Source organism: Panthera pardus, unplaced genomic scaffold (assembly GCF_024362965.1).
Source record: "Panthera pardus isolate Hobbes unplaced genomic scaffold, ASM2436296v1 HiC_scaffold_22, whole genome shotgun sequence".
NCBI classification, from domain to species: Eukaryota; Metazoa; Chordata; class Mammalia; order Carnivora; family Felidae; genus Panthera; species Panthera pardus.
The window spans coordinates 1,461,643-1,482,247 of record NW_026526788.1 but is presented as its reverse complement, the minus strand read 5'-3'; the positions used below and the strand labels follow the sequence as shown (position 1 = coordinate 1,482,247).

The 20,605-nt window shown below is 50.9% G+C and overlaps 1 protein-coding gene across 1 annotated transcript in view; it reads right to left on the bottom strand.

The window, feature by feature from the left end:
- The window catches only part of GALNT2 (polypeptide N-acetylgalactosaminyltransferase 2), a 191,553-nt gene that overhangs the window by 68,305 nt on the left and 102,643 nt on the right, over positions 1 to 20,605 (bottom strand). The window contains exon 3 of the mRNA XM_053910186.1: positions 591 to 744. Within this exon, the coding sequence (XP_053766161.1) occupies positions 591 to 744 (154 nt within the window). The remainder of the gene's footprint in view (positions 1 to 590; positions 745 to 20,605) is intronic.

Sequence of the window (20,605 nt, the reverse complement as noted above, 5' to 3'; positions counted from 1 at the left end):
GACAGAGAGAGACAGAGCATGAACGGGGGAGGGTCAGAGAGAGAGGGAGACACAGAATCTGAAACAGGCTCCAGGCTCTGAGCAGTCAGCACAGAGCCCGACGCGGGGCTTGAACCCACAAGCTGTGAGATCATGACCTGAGCCGAAGTCGGACGCTCAACCGACTGAGCCACCCAGGCGCCCCTCTACAACATTTCTGAGTTAAGCTGTCCTAATAGAGCAAGAATTCAGATTTCCTTCCTTCCGACGACGCTACGAACTATGGCAAATTACGCGTGTTTGGGAAGGGGTTTGAGAGATGACATGCCCTTCTCGTGCTGACCCCCCACCCTCTGGCCAGCCACCCACGGCCTCTCGATACTGCCTTAGGGGATCCGAAAGACTAGAATCCCATCCCCAGCGGGCCTGTCTCTTCCAGGGAGTGGAGCCCCAATGCCGTATGCCTTTTCCGAGTTTTACCGCCCCGTAGAGACACGACGCACGTTCAGTGTCCCAGAGCAAAAGAAAAATGCTGCGTCGTGGTCAAAGCTACTTACCAGGTGTGGGAAAGCAAGCAGAGGCCCCAGGCCGACACACAGCTTAGTACTTACTGGTCATGTCTGGTGTCCGGGATGGCTCTGTCCATCCGCAGCTTATCACTTTCCACTTGGTTGAATTTGTTGCGGGCGTAGGGGTCCTGCCCGGAGCGGACCATTGTCCCTCCGACGTAAGCTTCCTGGTTAAAGTCCCGCCACCGCACTTTTCCTAAGAGAAAGAGCAGACAGAGGGTGTGGGACGAGGGGAAAATGAGAGCAGAGGCCAGCACACGCCACGTGAACGGTGCTACCAGAAGCCCACGGCTTTCTCTGATGGCAGTTTTCGTCCACAAACTAGCTGAAAACAGCCCAAGCGAGCATCGTCACGTGCCCAGATTGGAAAGCCGGATGCTGACAGTTTGCAACGAGACTCGGACCTCCTGTGTTGTCTAGTGAGCGATATTCTGTGCCAGCCAAGGTATCCGTAAGCATGGTTCCACACACACTTGGTAAGAAAGGAGATCACTACCTGCTTGTTGCACCTTTCCAGGGATTACGGTAAGGCCCAGAAGCATCCCAGATACGGTGAAAAAGATAATGTCCAAATTACACGCAAGGCTATCCTGTCGAGTCACATCGGGTGACACGAAAGTAAGTGTTTAAACGTGAAATGACAAAGAACAGGCGATCCCCACATCCCTCGGTGAGACGCTTCTCAGGGCTTCTTCTCGAAGCTGCTGCCACGTCTGACCCCACGAGGAGGTGAGAGGAACCAATCCTAGCACGGACACCTCCTAGCACACGTTTCAAGAGGGAATGGGGCCCAGGTGACCTGTCCATGCGTGGGTCAGCCCTGACTCGTGATCAGATTAGCTGCTGCCACTCTAGAAGGCCAAGCAGGAGGTTCTCCAAGAACACGACAGCGGAGTGGGGAGTTTGTACTGGGACCTGGGGTAGGGGCAGTACTGGCTGTAGCTGGATCTAGAGGAAAGGGCACTGCAGGCTGGGGCGAGGCTGGGCAGGCCTGGGCATCATGAACGCAGACCCAGAGACACAGCAAAGGCATCAGTGCTCAGAGGGAAAGACAGAAGGAAAGGCCGACTCAAGGCAGAGAGAATATTCAGGACTTGAAGTTCGCCCTGGCTTTTAGGCCCCTGTCTACCGCTTGCTACCTTTATGATCTTGGGCAGGTTTTTTTTTATTTTATTCTTTGAAATAAGAGTTTCCTAAAGATCAATGAACTTAAAACAATAAAAAAAGGTTTTTCGTGAGGACTGAATGGCCTACGATGTGCCAGTTTGGTAGGTGTAGCAAACTTGAACCAAACTCAAAAAAAAAAAAAAAAAAAAAAAAGAAAAAAGAAAAAAGAAGAAGATTAACAAATCTGTCCCCAGGAAGCTTATGAAATTCCCAATGGTCACAGTGCTCTGAAGAAAAGGCATTAAGGGGCAAATAGTTCTGGGGTCATTTTCTGTGGGGTGTCTGATAGGGGCTCTAATGTCCGAGTAGACACCCAAAGGGAGGGAGTGGGCCACGGAGCCCTCTGGGAACAGTATAGGAAAATGCTCAGGGAACTGCGGTGCAAAGGCCCTGGGGTGGCAGTGAACTACCTTACCCCATTCAGGACCGGCCAGGAAGCCAGTTTAACAAAGAGTGAGGTGCTGGCCAGAGACGTGAGAGCAGGCCTGTTGACAGCTACCCACAACAGGCACATGTGTGCAGGCCACAGGTCTTCTGCCTCCTGTCAAACGCTGGGCTGTTCAGTTATACTCAACAATACCTACATGCGTGCTTTTCCAACATGGATCTCTCCGTGTCCAATCAAAGGCACGTCCTGTTTCTTTCTCTGGTTCAGAGATGAGGAAACTGAGATTCGGTTACATGAGATCTGTTCAAGGCCATAGAGTAAATTTTCTATCTACAAGCTCATCTGTTTCTTGCTGCGATTGTCCCGCGAGGTCAGAACCCCCATCTCATCACAGCTGGTTGCCGTGGAAATGATGCTTGGGGTCACAGAGGTCCAGTCTCTCAAATGGAAAAGCAGTTTCAAAACTCACGAGCTCCCTGGCTATGACGACGCTGTGCCCCCGAAAAATGTCTGGTTAGGTTACGGGAGCTGGCCACAGTGTCAGCGTTTTCTCCCGCCTAAAATAAAACGTTTCCAAAACACCTTTTTGGAAACATGTCTTTCATGCTAGGGCAACCCTGGAAATACTTCTGGATCCTCCTCTCTCCCCACCTTTCTGCCTTCACCCTCACAGACTCTTGAGGATAGGGAAGAAAAAAACCACCCATCTGTGCTTGGACTAACACAAATCAGAGCCTCAGCTAAGATCTATGTCTGCAGTACTCACTACGGAATCCAAATGAGCCGGTTCCAACTAATGTGTAAAGGCCTGAATATTCGTTACTACCACGAGGCACCAGGAACCGTGGAGCCCCAGCCACAACCAGAGAAGGGACCGTCACCCAAGAGAAGTTCTGTCTGTCACTCTGCTTATGCTCTCCGTGACCGTCACCTGGAGCGCTGGGGACAGTAAGAAGGGAGTCAGCTTACTCCTGGCCTGGTGGGGCAAGGCTTCTGCTGAGTTCCTGGGGCTTCAATCCCACCTATAGGTCTCCTTGTAATAGAAAACCTTCCCCCCTTCTAGAAAAGACATGAGTACAGCAGAGGGTTTTACGGGGTTCCTGATGTCGGGTGACTGTGGGGACTTGGCCCCAAGCCATTGGTGTATACGAAGTGTGGACTATATGCTAGGCATTGTGTTGGCTCCTGCAGACACAGTGAGCGAAAACAGACCTGATGCCTGCCCAGTGGAGGTCATGTTCTAGGAGATGGAGGGAGACAGATAATAATAAAATGACTATACCGAATCACTGTCTCATTAACAACCGAGCTAGGTGTTCTGATACTAAGAAATGTAGTTCTACGGAGGCACCTAACAGAGGAAACTGATGTAGACAGGGGGAGTAGGGAAGGCTTCCCCCGGGGAAGGAATATTTGAACTGAGAAGTGAAGAATGAGTAGGAGTAATGTAGGAGAAGCCATCCTCCAAAGACTGCAGGAACCCCCTCTGAAGCAGCCCACAGTGACCCCTTCCGGCTTGGGAACATCTTCCACGGGACCCTTGCGGACTCTGCCTTGCCTTGGGACACTTTTCCCAAGGCGTGCGACCATTTTACTGGAGACAGGTTATAACTGGTTTTTCTGTCACGGAAGTTCAGCAGTATGTCAGAATACGGCAGGGACTCTCAAACACGTTTGACTATGACACACATTTTATATCATGTCCCCGACACGTGAACACACATACGTAGGCACACAATTGAAATGAAGGTTTCAGCCTTCCTCTGTATGAACAGATGGATCCATTTGACCTGTTCTTCTTACGTGGGTGCAGCACCACAAAAGTGGCTTCATGCTCGAATGATGGGTCACACCCCATAATCTGAAAACCACCGGGCTAAAGAACCGTTATAGAAATCAGTTCTGTATTCTATAGAATTCCTAAGGCTGGAGCCACCCAGAGAGCAGAGGCAGGAAAGAGAGAGCATGGCTCTCAGAGGGCATGCGTGCCCCATCCCCACCCGGGCATTAGGGGAAGCAGCCGGATGCAGAGACAACGGAACACGCTGGGCCTAAGTTACAGGTTGGAGAGAAACAGTCAAAACAACACGTACAAAGTCTGAAGAGCCTGACTTTTAAAAAATGCCATCCATAAATCATCGTGTACTTCTTTCACGTTAAAATTTTTAGAAAGTGCATTGGAAATTAAGAGCTTTAGAAAACGGACAAACAAAAAATACACGAACACCTACAGACAGTGCACTTGGCTAGCTAGGCAGAAGCAGAGGCCATGAAATACCCCAAAGATATAAAACTGTACAAGAAAAGGGGGTGCCTGGGTGGCCCTGTCAGTTGAGCGTCTGACTCTTGATTTCAGCTCAGGTCATGATCCCAAAGTCGTGGGATCGAGCCCCGCATCGGGCTCTGTGATGAGTGTGGAGCCTGCTTAAGAATCTCTCTCTCTCTCTCTCTCTCTCTCTCTCTCTCTCTCTCTCTCCCGTTCCACCCCCTCCCCTGCTAGTGCTTTCTTGCTCTCTCTCTAAAATTAAAAAAAGAATTTTTTTAATTAAAACAAACAAACAAAAATCTTTGCAGGAGAAGCCAGAAAGCAGCTCCATCACCAAAGACCATAGAAAACCACCTGCGACTAAAGAACACAAGAGGAGAAAGTGGGCATTATCCTAAGAACGCCTGGGAAAATTGTTTGCTTACTAAATGAGTTATGAGAGTATTTAAGAAGAAATCGATTTCTGGACGACAGACAGATTCTCTGAGAAGGAGGAGCCGTGCGGCCCCATGAGTGTGGAAACCTAGGCTTCTGTCAAACAGACTCTTCCCAAAGATTCCTGCGCAGGCGGGACAAGCCACCTGTCTGGACCTCGCGCTGACTTATGGGGCTGGGTGAGGATCCCCACCCGATTCCAGATTCCAGTCCTCTGGCAGCCTCCCTGGGTCCCCCGTTCCCCTCTGTGAACAGCACAGCCGGCTCAAGCCTTCCCTGTCCTTCAAGGTCAAGCTCCTCTGAGAAGTAGGATCTTTGGATCTGCCCCACCCCCAATGCCTGCCACAGGCACACCCCCTCCCCTCCCCTCCCAGCTGGACTGGGAAAGAGTTCCTCACCGGAGGGCGAAACCTCCTGTTTTGTTGCTAGTTCTTACCCACAGACGCCAGCACGGGACGCACACTGCATGCACGAAGACTGGCCAACCCTACAGGTGGTCTCCACCTGGGTCCAAGGCACCCGAGACTGATCCTAAAAAAGCACCCCAAATCCTGCACGCTGCTCGGAGGAACCCAGCCTCATACCGGCTCTCAGGGGTGGCATCGCGGTGCGGACACCCGCATCTGAGAAGCGCTCTCCGCCTGTGCTGGACAGCGGCTTTTCTGTTCCTCTGGCTGACGGCGCTGCTCTCTGGAGCCTGCTGGTCAGATCACGGGTCCCAGTGCAGAGAAGCTGAGGACGCGGGGTTAACAGCGGTCCCATGCCAACCCCCGGGACGGATGGGGCTTGGAGGCCCACAGCCAGCGTTCACGGAACACAGGCCGAGGAGCAGGGGCCCAGGGGTGAGTTCAGCTCACCCACCCTTCCTGAGCCTCTAGTCTGTATGCAATCAGAACATTCTGCCTCTGAAGTTGTTACAAAAAATGATAGTGATGACAGCGATAATAATTCCTAAGCCACTGACGACCGTCCAAAATGAACTGGCTTAGTAGGAGGAACGGCTAAACACAAACACAATTACCTCCACTTTGCGGGTGTGGCCGCCTCACTTGGGAGGGTCGCCGGGAGCTGCTGAGCCCGTCCAGCCCCTGCCCCTCCAGGGGGGTGTCCCACCTCTGCAGCTGACCCTGAGAAATGAGTGGGAAGCACTGCAGGGGATCCTCGTCTGCCAAGGTTCCTGTGGGCACCTGCCCAGGTGAGCACAGGCCGGAACGTGCAGGTCAACAGAGTCCACACCTCCCTGCTGCCCACGAGCACCTTCTGCCTCTGATCTTAGGGAGAAGGGGGCCCGTGGCCAAGTTCATCTAAGTCTGCGCCTCCGTCCTTCCATCCCCATCTGCTGTGCCCAGGAAACACGTGGCGAAAATAATAAACACAATGTCGTTCTCCGCTTGCTTCAAGCAGGGGAACCATGTCGATACCATCACATTTCAAAGGTGGGGCGGCGGAGAGGGGAGAGAAGCATGGCTGTCAGTGACAGGAAGAAGAGTCAAGAACACGGAAGTTCTGGCGGCCTATTCTCAGATCATACTTGTTTTACTGTCGGTCACGTCGTGATCGGCGAGGCCCCTCAGTGTCTCACTTGAGTGGCTTCGGAATTTCTCAGGGGGGACATCCCAGGGGCGTAGGCAGGAAGTACAGTGCTGAGCAGCCTATCTTCCATTCCTCAGGGTGCCCCCCCTGTCCTGCCCCCTCCCCACCCTGAGGCCAGCTGCAGACGGAGATGCCACCCTTCTGCCCAGAAGGGGAAGGGGAGGGAGGGAGAGGGTCTCCCTGTGAAGGCCTTGTGTGCGTGGGACAGGGTGGGGTGGGTTTCCCGTGGAGCCCCAGAACCCATGGTGTCACATCTTATGGCTGGAAGATTCTATTTTTTTTCTTGAGAGAGAGAGAGAGAGAGAAGAGAGAGAAAGAGAGAGAGAGAGAGAGAACACTCGAGTGGGAGAGATGGGCAGAGAGATAGAGAGAGAGAGAATCCCAAGGAGATTTCACACTAAGTGTGGAGCCTGATGTGGGGCTCGGTCTCATGACCCTGGGAATCATGACCTGAGCAGAAATCAAGAGCCAGAGGCTTAACCAAGTGAGCCACCCATGGGCCCCACGAAAACTCCCTTTTAAGGGGCATCTCAGCCTTTTGTTCCTGCTAACATTTGCAGTCCTGGGAAACTACTCAGTTCGTAAGACAGCCATTCTATTTTGGGCAAACTCACTGTAAGGAAGTTCTTAATTCTGGAGAAAACATTCACTGCCTTCTGTTTTCCCCAAGCTGGGTGAAATGGGCCAGTACGGAGAAGACGCCAAACCCTGAGCGAGTGAGCACACATAAAGGAATGTAGCCTCTGTCCTCGAGCTGTATATGTCATTAGTGGGAAAGGGATGCCAACAAGTGGTGCGGACAAGGAGTCTATAATCCAGGGACAGGGGCTCAGAAAAGTCCCCAGAGAAGGGGCATTTGGGCTGGGTCTTGAGGCACGAGCAGAAGCCTGACGCACGGAAGGGCTGTGTGGGAAGACGCAACAGGATGGAGGGAAGGATGTGTGAAGACAGGGGTGACAGGAGAGGAGAAGGCCAGTCCGTGCCCAGCCCCGAGGCTCACCCCTGGCTCAACTGCTCAAACTATAGTCCACGTTCTGGGGAGCACAGAAGTTTCGAGCGGGTGAGGGCCGATCAAATTTGCACTCCAGGAATACGATTCTGGCCGCAAGAACAAGGACAGACGCTCAGAGGGGGAACCTCCAAGGTAAAGACGTAGATGATCCCCCCAAATCACCTGCCCCCTCAGCTCCCTGCTCAGGAAGACCCTGCCTGCACCCGAGGATGAGTCCCGGGTCCCCACAAGCACATCTTTTCTCCTCGAAGCCCAGCCCTCGTGGACCCTGAACCTGTGAGGGACTCGGCTCACCCAGTGCAAGGTAGGGCTGCTTCTCAACATGGCCACCACCTCCCAGAGGCCCTCCCGTGTGTCCGCAGCTGTGGCCTCGTCCTAGGCCATGCCTCTTCCCTCTTCCTCACACATGACTCCATTCCAGCCACAGCTTTTCCACAGACCTGCTCACAGAGGGCCTTGAAAGTGCTCCCTAACCCTCTAATAATTTAACTCCGAATTCTGCCGAGGATGGGGCCCAAGTCCACCCCTGAAAACAGAGATGACCGCGTATGCCCCGTCCTCCCCCAGGAATTGCAGACAGCCGTGGGTCCTCGCACACCTCTTCACCCAGCTGAGCCCACAATATCCTACTAACGCATCGGTGCCCTTTTCCGAGTGAATATCAGTGTCTATCGAAAGGCGATGGAAACTGAATGGAAACTGACGAGCTCTGCACTCTCTCCTTGATGCCCTGGCTCTGAGCACAGAGGGTGGGTGGAGTGGGGGCTGGCCCTACTCTCCGGCCCATCCCCCAGCCCCGGTGCACCTTGCACCCGCTCTCTTCGCTGCCTGGTTTCTTTGCTCTTTTTCCTCTCCGCTTCTAGGCAGGGGCCTCAAATCTGCCACACGGTGCATGTTGAATAGCGCCAAGCAGTATCCCGCAAATCCCTTCTACGGCCTGGCCACCCCCCGAAGCCTCGGCTTGTCCTGTCGCCCCTCTCACGGATCCGCGGTGCAGCTGGAAACCTGGCCCTCCTCTGCTGCCCGCCCGCCTGCCAGATCCGGTCTCTGCTGGGAGCAGAGGCCAGTCCAGGGAAGGGCCGGCTACTTCCCACCGCCCCCCACTCCCCGCACCCTCGGGTTGACCTCCGAGGCCTGCCAGTGTGGGCTAGCTGAAGGGCACGGTTCCCTTCTTGCCTTCTAGCACAAGAAACAGTGTCTGGAGACGGGGGAGAGTGAGGCCCGGGGCAACCGCCTGCTGGGACAAGAGCCCGGGCCTGAAGGGAAAGATCAGACCCTCATGAGTCTCGGCTTGAGGGCCCCGTGGGGAAGGGGTCCCTAGGGTTGGCAGTGAGAAGACACTTCCAGCCACCTGTATGTGCTGGTCCAACCTCAGACACGTACGTGCCCGCTCTGTGCCAGCCGTTACCACAGTGCTCCCCTGACCACACACACCTCAGCCCCAACGATTTCTTTCGTTTTCTGTTCCCATCCTTTTTTTTAATTTTTAAAAATGTTTATTAATTTTTGAGAGGCAGAGAGAGGCAGAGCGTGAGCAGCGGAGCGGCAGAGAGAGAGGGAGACACAATCCGAAGCAGGCACCAGGCTCCGAGCTGTCAGCACAGAGCCCGACGCGGGGCTCGAACTCACAGAAGGTGAGATCATGACCTGAACCAAAGTCGGAAGCTCAACTGACTGAGCCACCCAGGCGCCCCTGTTCCCATCTTTGACTTACGTGTTACACCTGCCCACTGACATTCTTCTGTTACACCTGCCTCCTTCACAGGACAAGCTTTGCAGCCTTAAGTTTCTTGAATCCAGAGGTTCTTCTCTCCCTCCTAATCCCCCCAAGCAGCCTCCTGAGCTACTTCTAAAAGCTTTTCCCAATCTTCTTCTTCCTAGTTGAGGGTTAGCAGTCCACCCGCCACACACACATGCCCCAATCCAATCCACACGGGAGGACAGCAGGGCACCCCGCGGGCAGAGAGACCAGCTGGTCCTCATAACCATGCATGGTCCACGGGGCCCAGACGGAGGCTGCAGGCGGGACAGGTGCTGAGGTCCATAGGGGGGAGCCCCCTGCTCTGTGGCCTGAGGTCGGGGCCCGTTCCAGCTGGTGCGGGGGTCCTAAGTGCCACCCAGGACAGCATTTCCACGGGAAAGCTCATTCTCGTCTCCTAAATAACCAACCCTACAACTGATCTTTTGGAAAAGACACTTTTAGAGCCAGGCAATTGCTCGCATTTGGAGGACTCGTTCAGTTGTTCGTTTCAGTTTAAAAGAATACATTTCCAAACCATGCCATTTCTTTCTTAAAAGTTTTTCCCCTAGGCCTCATCTTTAAGGAAACAATGACCTCCATCTATGCAAATGAACTTCCAAAGGGTTAACTTCACAAAACGTGTGAAAGCCCAAGTGCTGACATGTGCCCCCAGGCACCGGCCTGTTGTCCACACTCACAGGCCTACGAGGGGAAGGAAAACGAGGGGAAGGAAAATGATGTGGCTGGTGCATGGCTGGTGCGGGTCCCACCGGGCCAGCGGACTCGGGTGGCTGGAGACTTCTGGATGCTGCGGTATCATGGCCGTTCCGCAGTGCCTCACTCAAATCCTCCCTGGGAAGGACGGCTTAAACAAACTGAACGCTAGTCTGTATAAAACAGAGCCGCTTCCTCCCGGAAAGCAGCCAAGAAGGGAAACAGAATGTATTTTACATCAAAGGACAAAGCTCTCAGATTTATTGTGACCTCCTGGTTGATCTCAAACGGAATGTAGTTTTACTATGCTTCAAAGAAAACAAAAATTCTTCCTATTTTTCCTCTAGAAGGTCATCAGGCTACCAGATGAAGGAAGAGAATGGGTCAGGGCTAGGATCACAGACAAATGTGTCCATTTAAATGACAACGACACGTAAATGACACTTTATGCTCATTCTCCCTCTATGTGACAGTGTCTAATTATGAATAATTTGGTTTGATGTCCATGGTCTCTCCTGATCATGTCTTCCATCCCGAATATTAGTACAAGTATCAGAGTGAACAGAACCGAAGCTGACACACGGGTGGGAAAGTCTCTTCACCAAGACCCCTGTCCTCTAAGGGGCGCCCAGGCAGCTCAGTCAGTTAAGTGTCTGGCTCTTGATTTCGGCTCAGGTGATGATCTATCTCATGGTTTGCGAGCTCGAGCCCCTCGCGGCGTGCGGACAGGGCAGAGCCTGCTTGGGATTCTCTCTCTCCCTCCCTCTCTCTCTGCCCCTCCCCTGCTCATCTCTCTCTCTCTCTCTCAAAATAAATAAACACTTAAAAATAATAATAAAAGAGGCACCTGGGTGGCGTTAGTCAGTGAAGTATCTGTCTGATTCGGCTCGGGTCATGATCTCATGGCTTGTGGGTGCGAGCCCCACATCGGGCTCTGTGCTGACAGCTCGGAGCCTGGAGCCTGCTGGGGATTCTCGGTCTCCCTCTCTCTCTGCCCCTCCCCTGCTCACGCTCAGTCTCTTTCAAAAATAAACATTAAAAAAATGTTTTTCAATACTAATAAAAAAAAAAAAAAACCCCTAGCATCTAGCCACCGCTTATAAGTTTCCAATGACGGGGAAATCATTGCTTCAAAAGCAGCCCGTTTCATCAGACAGCTGGGATTGTTGACATCGGCTTCCTTATACCGTAACAAAAATTGCTTGCCTGTAACTTTCACTCTCTGGAGTCTCAAAAAAAAAAAAAAAAAAAAAAAATTAGTCTTCAGCCTCTTTTGTATGGTTGCCTTCCAAATATTTGGACATCACGATTCCATTTTCCCCTCCTAGGCCCTTCCGTAGAAACATCCAGTTAATTGAAGTGCTCCTCATCAGATGCTGTTTCCGGCCCCCTCACCGTCTGAGTCATCATCATCATCTGGGCCTGCTCTAACTTATGAGCGACTCGGAAAACCCTGTGCCCGGAAGGGAACGGGATACTTCAGGGGTGGCCTGTCAGCACACACAGCGCTAGATGCCATCCGGATTGTTCTGGATGCCGTACTTCTACCTAGTCAAGCTTAAGCTCATTCTACTTTATTTAAAAAAAAAAAAAAATTTTTTTAACGTTTATTTATTTTTGAGACAGAGAGAGACAGAGCATGAATGGGGGAGGGTCAGAGAGAGGGAGACACAGAATCCGAAACAGGCTCCAGGCTCTGAGCTGTCAGCATAGAGCCCGACGCGGGGCTCGAACTCACGGACCGCGAGATCGTGACCTGAGCCGAGGTCGGCCGCTTAACCGACTGAGCCACCCAGGCGCCCCAAACTCATTCTACTTTAATAGCTCTATCACACTTCTGGCTGCTGACCTGATCTGTGGCCTCGCTTTTGCTTTGCTACTTGTTGGAAGGTGGGGGGAAAGGACGTTAGAAGGTTTGTTTTCGGATGGCGGCTGACATGCAAGGAAATGGTTCCCCCTGGAAGACCATTTGGCGATTAAGATGAAAAAAACCCTTAAATACACGCACTGCCATTGACCCTGCGGTTTCAGTTTTAGGAATTTATTTCAAGGAAGTAATTAAGGGATCCCAAGAGTCACCTCAGAAGATATTCGCTGGAAACCCTCTCTGTGTCCTACAACACAGGACAAGTTCAAGGAGCTTATGCCAATGGATACACTGCGGTCATTGAAAATGCTGTCGAGGGGGTACTGACGGACACGAAAAGGTGTTTGTGACGGAAAACGCCAGGAAGAAATGGGTGGAAGTACGGTGCGGTGCCACATATGTAAAAATCTTGACATAACCAGCTGGTAGGGGCGGTCTGTGGCCTGTCCTGAGCCGAACCAGGAGGAAGAGGGAGGAGGGGGGAGGGGGGAGGGGGGAGGGAGGTGGCCTCCAGGACAGACGCAGGGAGAACCCTGAGGTGCTACCGCTGGGAGAGAGGGGCATGTGTGGGGACACTTCTCAGGTACTCCTCCAAATCCTCAGCAATGTTACCTCGCAGACTTGGCCTATTTTTTTTTCCTAAGAACTCACAGAAACGCTGAGAGGCCCAGGAGCTGACTCCGAAATTGTGTCTAGGGCTCCAGGCCTCCTGTCCCCGGGCTCGGCACAGCCGAGGGGAGGCAGACGCCGGCTCACCTCAGTCAGGTGGGACACATGCCCAGAGAGAGTCCAGAGGAACACTCGGTGGGAGAGTAACAGTGGTTAGTGTGGGGTGGTAGAATTATGTGTGAACGATTGTCTTCTTTTTGCTTATCTGAATTAAATGTTCCACATAAGTATATTACACTTATGTATGTGCTTATTTTAACATTTATTTATTTATTTGGAGAGAGAAAGACAGAGAGGGAGAGAGAGAGAGCATGGGGAAGGGGCAGAGAGAAGGGGGGGGAGAGAGAATCCCACACTGTCAGTGTGGAGTCTGATGTGGGGCTCGATCTCGTGACCGCAAGATCACCACCTGAGCTGACGGCAAGAGTTGGACGCTCAGCTAAACTGAGCCACCCAGGCGCCCCATGTTGCTTGCTTTTAGGGTATCCTTCAAGGATACTCAGCCACTTACTTTCCTAACAATGACCCTGTGCAGACCTCTGGCTCGGGCCCGGGTCACAGCGAGCCACACAGAGTTAGCCGTCCCACGGCTGTCCCACCGTGCTACCCAGGCAATGCGGCTCACCGGGCGCACGGCGCACAGAGATACAGGGGAAGTGGGTTCAGTCGTAAGAAGCGGGGAAACCCTAACACGTGCTACAACATGGATGAGCCTGGGGGACGCTGCACGGAGCGAAACATGCCAGTCACCAAAGGACAACCTTCCCTGGGGTGTCTGGGGGAGTTGAGTTCAAGGAGACACATAGGAGAGCGGTGGCTACCAGGGGCGAGGGGGGGTGCGGTGGTGGGGAGAACGGGGGTTAGTGTTTCACGGGGACAGAGTTTCAGCTTGGAAAGGGAGAAAGTTCTGGAGACGGATGGGGGCGACGGCTGCACAACGGTGTGAATGTACGTGATGCCACTCAGCTGTGCACTTAAAGACGGCGGCCACGGCAAACGTTCCATTGTGTGTATCTCACCACGATTTGTTTAAAGAACGCACGACGCCGGAGCCCCGTAAATCCCTCGAAAGGAGAAAAGGTTCAGGAGAGCACTTCTCCTGACTCTGTAGCAATGCAGCCTAAACACACAAGTGGCTCAGCTCCTCTTTCTTCTGGCAGGTGGGAAGTAGAAACGCTAAAACGTTTCCATTAGCATCAGCGGCAACTTGCACCGGGACTTGGGTTCCATTATGCATGTCGCCATTCCCGTGTCATTCGTCTCTGCGTAAATGCAAGCAATTTCTGTTTTGAGAAGTCAACTGTCTCGGGTAATGAGGCAGCGGCGGGCAGGGGAGGGGCGGGAGGAGACACCCCGAAGGATGGGGGTCCTCCCAGACGACGCACACCATAATCAGGACTCTCCTCTCCCTACCCGTGTCTCTCCGAGGCCTCGCCCCCTTCCACGAGGTTGTAACGAACACAAGAATGACACCAAGGTTTCGGAAAGGCAAAAACAGAATCTACTCTCCAAGGACACGTCCCCATCTGAAGGATGAGAGCCCTTCAGATGGCCCCTGTTCCTCGCTGTCCTGGATCATCGGCCATCCTGCCCACTGGTCTCATCAGTCAGATGGAGAGAGGCGGAGGGCACAAGAGGAGAGGACACAGGAGGGCATTTACTGGGAGAGACTCATTTTTCAAACCAGAGAGCTTTTTCTGTACCCAGGGGCGGGGAAGGGGGGGGAAGATAAAATTCGTCTCCATCAGATAAATTTTCAAAAAAACACAAAACCTGACTAACACTCTATTTGCCAGAACACTGAAAATCAGCACTGAAGGGTGCCCGGGGGGCTCAGCCGGTTAAGTGTCCCACTTCGGCTCAGGTCATGATCTTGAGGTTTTAGAGTTTTAGCCCCGAGTCCGGCTCTGTGCTGACAGCTCGGAGCCTGGAGCCTGCTTCGGACTCTGTGTCTCCCTCTCTCTCTGCCCCTCCCCTGCTCGCACTCTGTCTCTCTCTCTCTCAAAAATAAACAGACATTAAAAAAAAAAAGAAAAAAAAAAAAACGAAAGAAAGAAAGAAAGAAAGAAAGAAAGAAAGAAAGAAAGAAAAGGCAGTCAGCACTGAAAAGCAACTTCAGTGACCAAAAGGGGCCCAGAACCTAAGGACCAGAGGCTTTCTGCTCCAGACCTGAAATCTACAAGGAAGGCAATGGGACACGAAGACATATCCTCACCCCGTCTCCAAGACAGTACGATTGGTGGTCTTAATCTGGGGACAGAGACTGGAAGGCAACAGAAAGGTATAGTTTAAACAACAGAGTTGGGGCGCCGGGGTGGCTCAGTCAGTTAAGCGTCTGACTTCGGCTCAGGTCATGATCTCGCGGTTTGTGAGTTCGAGCCCCGCGTCGGGCTCTGTGCTGACAGCTCGGAGCCTGGAGCCTGCTTCAGATTCTGTGTCTCTCCATCTCTCAGCCCCTCCCCTGCTCATGCCCTGTGTCTCTCTGTCTCTCAGTAATAAATAAACGTTAAAAAAAATTTCTTTTTTTAAACATAAACAACAGAATCAAGGGATCTCACAGAAGAAAGTGTGGCCATTTTACAGATAAGGAAAATGAAGCTGTAAAATAGTCACTATCTGTCTAAGGTCAACTACCTGGTGGTAGCGCTGAGTGCTGCGCCCCAGTGCCTAGCTCAGTGGACAAGTGTCCTTGTCCTCGAGCCCCGTGCTTCTCTCGGACAGCTCTCACATTCCAGTTCCTATGAGGCCACTATTTCAGAAATGGCCAGAAAAACTGGAAAGTGGACATGGGCTGGGCTATCCCAGTGCATTCGGGACATCAAGAATCTCACAGTTCCTCCTCAACTTCTAGAAAGCAGTCGCCGTAGAAGGACATGTCCACGTGAGCATGCTGTGCTACCTCCGTGAAGCCAGCGGCCTCCCAGGAGGCAGGACTCTCCCCATGAGCATGACCACAGCCTTCTCTCCAAGGCTGCAGGAAACCGGCCCAGGGAGCAAAGAAAACAAACGACTCCTTCCTTCTTCTTCTTTTTTTTTTTTTTTTTTTTTGAGACAGAGAGAGACAGAGCATGAACGGGGGAGGGTCAGAGGGAGACACAGAATCCGAAGCAGACTCCAGGTTCCGAGCTGTCAGCACAGAGCCCGACGCGGGGCTCGAACTCATGGACTGTGAGATCATGACCTCAGCTGAAGTCGGACGCTTAACCAACTGAGCCACCCAGGCGCGCCACGACTCGTTCCTTCTTTAGCCAATTTGCAGGCATCTATCTGACTTCAAGTGCCTGTGACCCAGACCAGGTGCAGTTCTACCAAGGGAAATGCAGGATTCATTGAGTCACCCTTGACCTTCGGGAGCTTTGACAGAAGGACTCCTGGCCAGCGTGACCTGAGTGAGATGGGAAGCAAACTGCTTCATAACTGCCCCCCACCCCCAGCCCCTGGTCTCTCCCGATGACAGTGGGATCCAAATAAACAGAACTGGAAGATGACGCCGACCAGAGCTCTCACTCCAATTTTCAGATCTCCTTCACGGACCGGGTTGCGACTCAAGAACTTGGTGAGGAAATCCTAGGTCTCTAACAGGCAAACGCTAGATTTGGGCTGTTCATAAACCCAGCTGCTGGTGCTCACGTTTGCGGTTCTGTTCCTGCACCCTGGTCACAAAGCCCTTCTAGGCTGCGCTCTGGCTCAGCGTACAGGCTCCTCTGTGCTCCTCAAGCCCCGTGAATCGACTGCTGAGCGTGGACGACTGAGCTGCCACCAGAAAATGAAGGCCAGGACCCCAGCCTCCGGGCCTCCCCTCTGCCACAGCCACTTTGCTGGTTGGCTTTACTAAAAAATCCCAGAGTCTACCGAAAAGCAGCGCGGGCTGGGACAGGAAATCGAGTTGGGAACAATAATCTGGGCTTTTGGAAGCCATGGCGGACCCAGGAGCGGGATCCCCAGAGTGGGGCCACGCAAGGCAATCTTTAGGGGTAAAGCCACAGTGGGTCTTTCTGAATCCTTCATAATATTTTATTTAAAATGTGCTTTGGAACGTATCACTAGATTCGCGTGATAATATGTGTTTAATCTGTAAGTGTTTTAATATAGATGGAGGAAGGAGAGCTATCCTCAAAATATTTTTGCTAATAGGGCGTTTGGTCAAAAAAGTGGGAGCCGTCACGGGGGGCATCACTGCTATCTTGAATCTGGTTCCTACATCTGTCAGTGGGTTTTGTGGCCATGTTAAAAGGCACGAGGCTCCTATATTTGGCTTCGTGCTGCCTCCTCCCACCCATCTGTCTACAACTGCTAGATATCCAACACCTAGAACACAGGAAGCTGGGTTTCTGAACAACCCACTTTACCCAGAGGAAAGAGCTGTGCACAGTGGTTCCTTGCCGACCACAAAATACTGGCAGTGTCCATCATTCTTGCGGAAAATGTGTTTCGCAGCCAGAGCAAAATAACTTTTTTTTTTTTAATTTTTTTTTAAGTTTATTCGGTTTTTGAGAGAGACAGAGCGCAAGAGGGGGAGGGGCAAAGAGAGAGGGAGACACAGAATCCCAAGCAGGCTCCAGGCTCTGAGCTGACCGCACAGAGCCCGACGCGGGGCTCGAACCCACGCACCGCGAGATCGTGACCTGAACCAAAGTCGGATCCTTAACCGACTGAGCCACCCAGGCGCCCCAGAGCAAAATAACTTCTAAAGAAAAAACTCATGTGTACGTGGGTTTAGCGAGGAAAAAGGTTACAACTCAAAAGGTCGAAGTCCTTCGGCAAAATAAAAGGACACGGTGCCTTTAGCAAGTTATCGGTAATAACTCAAAAAAAAGGGACTGTCAGTATATTCCTGTCCTATCTCTGAAGAAAATCAACTGTGTGACAGCTACAAACATGACAGCCAGGGTCAATACCACACTGAATTGATTTTTAACTAGAGTATGACTCTTTTTTTTTTTTAATTTTTTTCTTTTTAATGTTTATTTTTGAGACAGAGAGAGACAGAGCATGAGCAGGGGAGGGGCAGAGAGAGAGAGGGAGACACAGAATCCAAAGGAGGCGCCAGGCTCGGAGCTGTCAGCACAGAGCCCGACGTGGGGCTCGAACTCACGGACTGTGAGATCATGACCTGAGCCGAAGTCGGCCGCTTAAAAGACTGAGCCACCCAGGCGCCCCTGACTCTTAATAGTAGCAGCTGGTATACACCCTGAAGATGGCCTCCCCCTCCCACTCCATATAGGACTTAAAACCCACTAGAACACTTGGTTTTAACGGAAGACAACCCACAGGAAGTCTCTCATTAATCCACACCGTAGAAGCGTATCCTATTATTATAATAAAGAAATCCTTATTAGCGAAGTATTCCATTCAGATGCTCCCCACTGCGTGGGAAATGCCTATTTTACATAGGAAGGAACCTTGGCTCAGAGCTGCATGACTCATCCAGGAGTTGGGGAAGAAGAGAGGGGGCCGGCTTAATAGATACATCTAATGTGCTCACACACGCGTGCTCCCGTCTAGCGCAATTGGGACAACGGAAGGGTATAGACAAAGGGTATAGACCTGCGCTCCCTGGGGTGATACTTATCCAACCTTGGTTAGACACATGAATGTACAAACTCCCCGTCACCACGAAGTAAAAATTTCGTGAGCCAACTTCTGGTTTTCCGGGCCAGCGTGTGAAGAGTTGGGAAGTTATCACTCCATCCATCCTAAGCTATCGACAACTCTTCTGAGTTCCCTCAGAGAAGTGAGATCATAGAGCAAACCGCTACTCCAAAAACTGGAGACACCCAAAGGTGAATACAGAGAATCACAACTTTCTGGAGGACCCATCTGTGCAGGAACCTTGTCCGGGTAACGAAATCAGAACGGTGACAGATGAACTGCTGGAGGGAGGTCGCTGTGGACAAGCCTGAGAGCTAAAAACTCCAGGGGCCTCAGTCATAGGTGGCCCCCCATACCTCTGTGAGTTTTTACCTCCAGGAGCTTAACTAGGTTTCTGGACGACAGACCCCTTCCTTCATGCTTCCAGCAGGAGAGGAAAAAGGATCATTTGGAAATATGCCAGAGCATTCTGTTCTTGACAAGGCCTGCCCTCAACAGAAACTATTTTACCACAGCCTAACCCCATGGAAGTTTATCAGAGCCTAACCGACCTGGAGAAAGGAAAATGCTGGACCCCAGCCTGCCCCTAGCCTTCTGCGTGGAAGAAGGGAAATACTCCTTTCTAATCAACTTTAGCTGCCCTGTCCCACCCATGTGGGAGAGAAACTGGGAAGCAATTGTGAAGTTCACAGCCCAGGGGCACAGGCTCACTAAAAGATGAAACCTAGCAAATGACTATAGAAGGCTTCCCCTGCCCCCACACCTACCTTATCACTACAGGCCTATTGAGTTCCTTCTACCCAGCACATCATACTCGGCTTTTAAGAAGAACTTACAAGGCATACTAAAAGGCAAAAAACAAAGTTTGAAGAGACAAAGCAAGCATCAAAACGGGCTTAGATATGGCAGGGATGTAGGAATTACCATACCAGGAATTTAAAACAACTACGATTCGTATGTTAAAAGCTCTAATGGAAAAAGTAGACAACATGGAAGGACAAATGAAGAACAGAGAAACAGAAATGAAAATTCTAGTCAAGAATCATACAGAATTACTAGAGATCAAAACACTGTAACAGAAATGAAGAGTGGCTTTGATGGACTCATCACTAAACCGGGCACAGCTGACGGAAGACTCTCTGAGCTTGAGGATATGACAGTAGAAACTTCCGAACTGGAAAGCAGAGATTTAAAAAACAAAGAACAAAAGAACACTGAAAGGAATCAGAATGGAGTTATCCAAGAAATGCTGGATAACTACCAAAATGTACACACATGTATAATGGGACTACCAGAACGACAAGGAAGAGAGGCAGGAATAAAAGATTTATTTGAAGTGGTAATGACTGAGAATTTCCTCACGTTAATGTTCAGATACTGAGTCACAGCTGCAGGAAGATCAGAAAATACCAAGTGGGATAAATAACAAAAAGACAGAAAACATAAAAAAACCAAAAACTACACCTAGACATAGCATATTCAAACAGCAAAAGTCAAAATTTTATTTTTATTTACTTGTATTTATTTATTTTTTTAGGATTTTATTTTTAAGTCATCTCTGCACCCAACATGAGGCTTGAACTCACAACCCCGAGATCAAGAGTTGCATGTCCTACCACGTGAGCCAGCCAGGTGCCCCTTTAAAAAAATCTTGAAAGAAGATGGGGAGGAAGGAAACAGAGAAACAAGATAAGAATTCTATCCAGCTTCTCATAAACCGTGCAAGCAAGAAGAGAATGGAATGAAATATCTATAGTTTTGAGAGAAAAAAATTGCCAACCTAGAATTCTATACTCCGTGAAAATAATCTTCCAAAGTGATGGAGAAATAAAGACTTTCTCAGATAACAGAAATTGAGGCAATCTGTGGCCAGTAGAGGACCTGCCTTGCAAGAAATACTAAAAGGAGCTCTTCAGAGAGAAGGAAAATGATACAGGGCAGAAAACTCAAATCTCCATAAAAAAGTAAGAACATCAGAGAAGGAGTAAGTGATGGTAAAATTACAACTTTAATTTTTTTTAAGTTTATTATTTTTGAGAGAGAGAGCGAGCACACAGGGGAGGAGCAGAGAGAGAGAGAGAAAGGGAGGGAGGGAGAAAGGATCCCAAGCAGGCTCCGCGTTGTCAGCACAGAGCCCAATTCAGGACTCAAACCAACAAACTAAGATCATGACCTGAGCTGAAACCAAGAGTCAGACACTTAACCGATGTAGCCAGCCAGGCGCCCCCAACTTTAATTTTTCTTATCCTCAATTGATAAAACAGGTAAAGATTTGTTCAAAATAATAATAGCAACAATTTTGCATGCTTATCTATAGTATATATATTTAGGTACACACTATACATATGAAATGAATGACAGTGATGATTCAAGGAACAGGAGGGAAGAATTCTTTTTTTTTTTAATTTTTTTTTTTTTAAGTTTTATTTATTTTTGAGACAGAGAGAGACAGAGCATGAATGGGGGAGGGGCAGAGAGAGGGAGACACAGAATCTGAAACAGGCTCCAGGCTCTGAGCTGTCAGCACAGAGCCTGACGTGGGGCTCGAACTCACGGACCGCGAGATCGTGACCTGAGCCGAAGTCGGCCGCTCAACCGACTGAGCCACCCAGG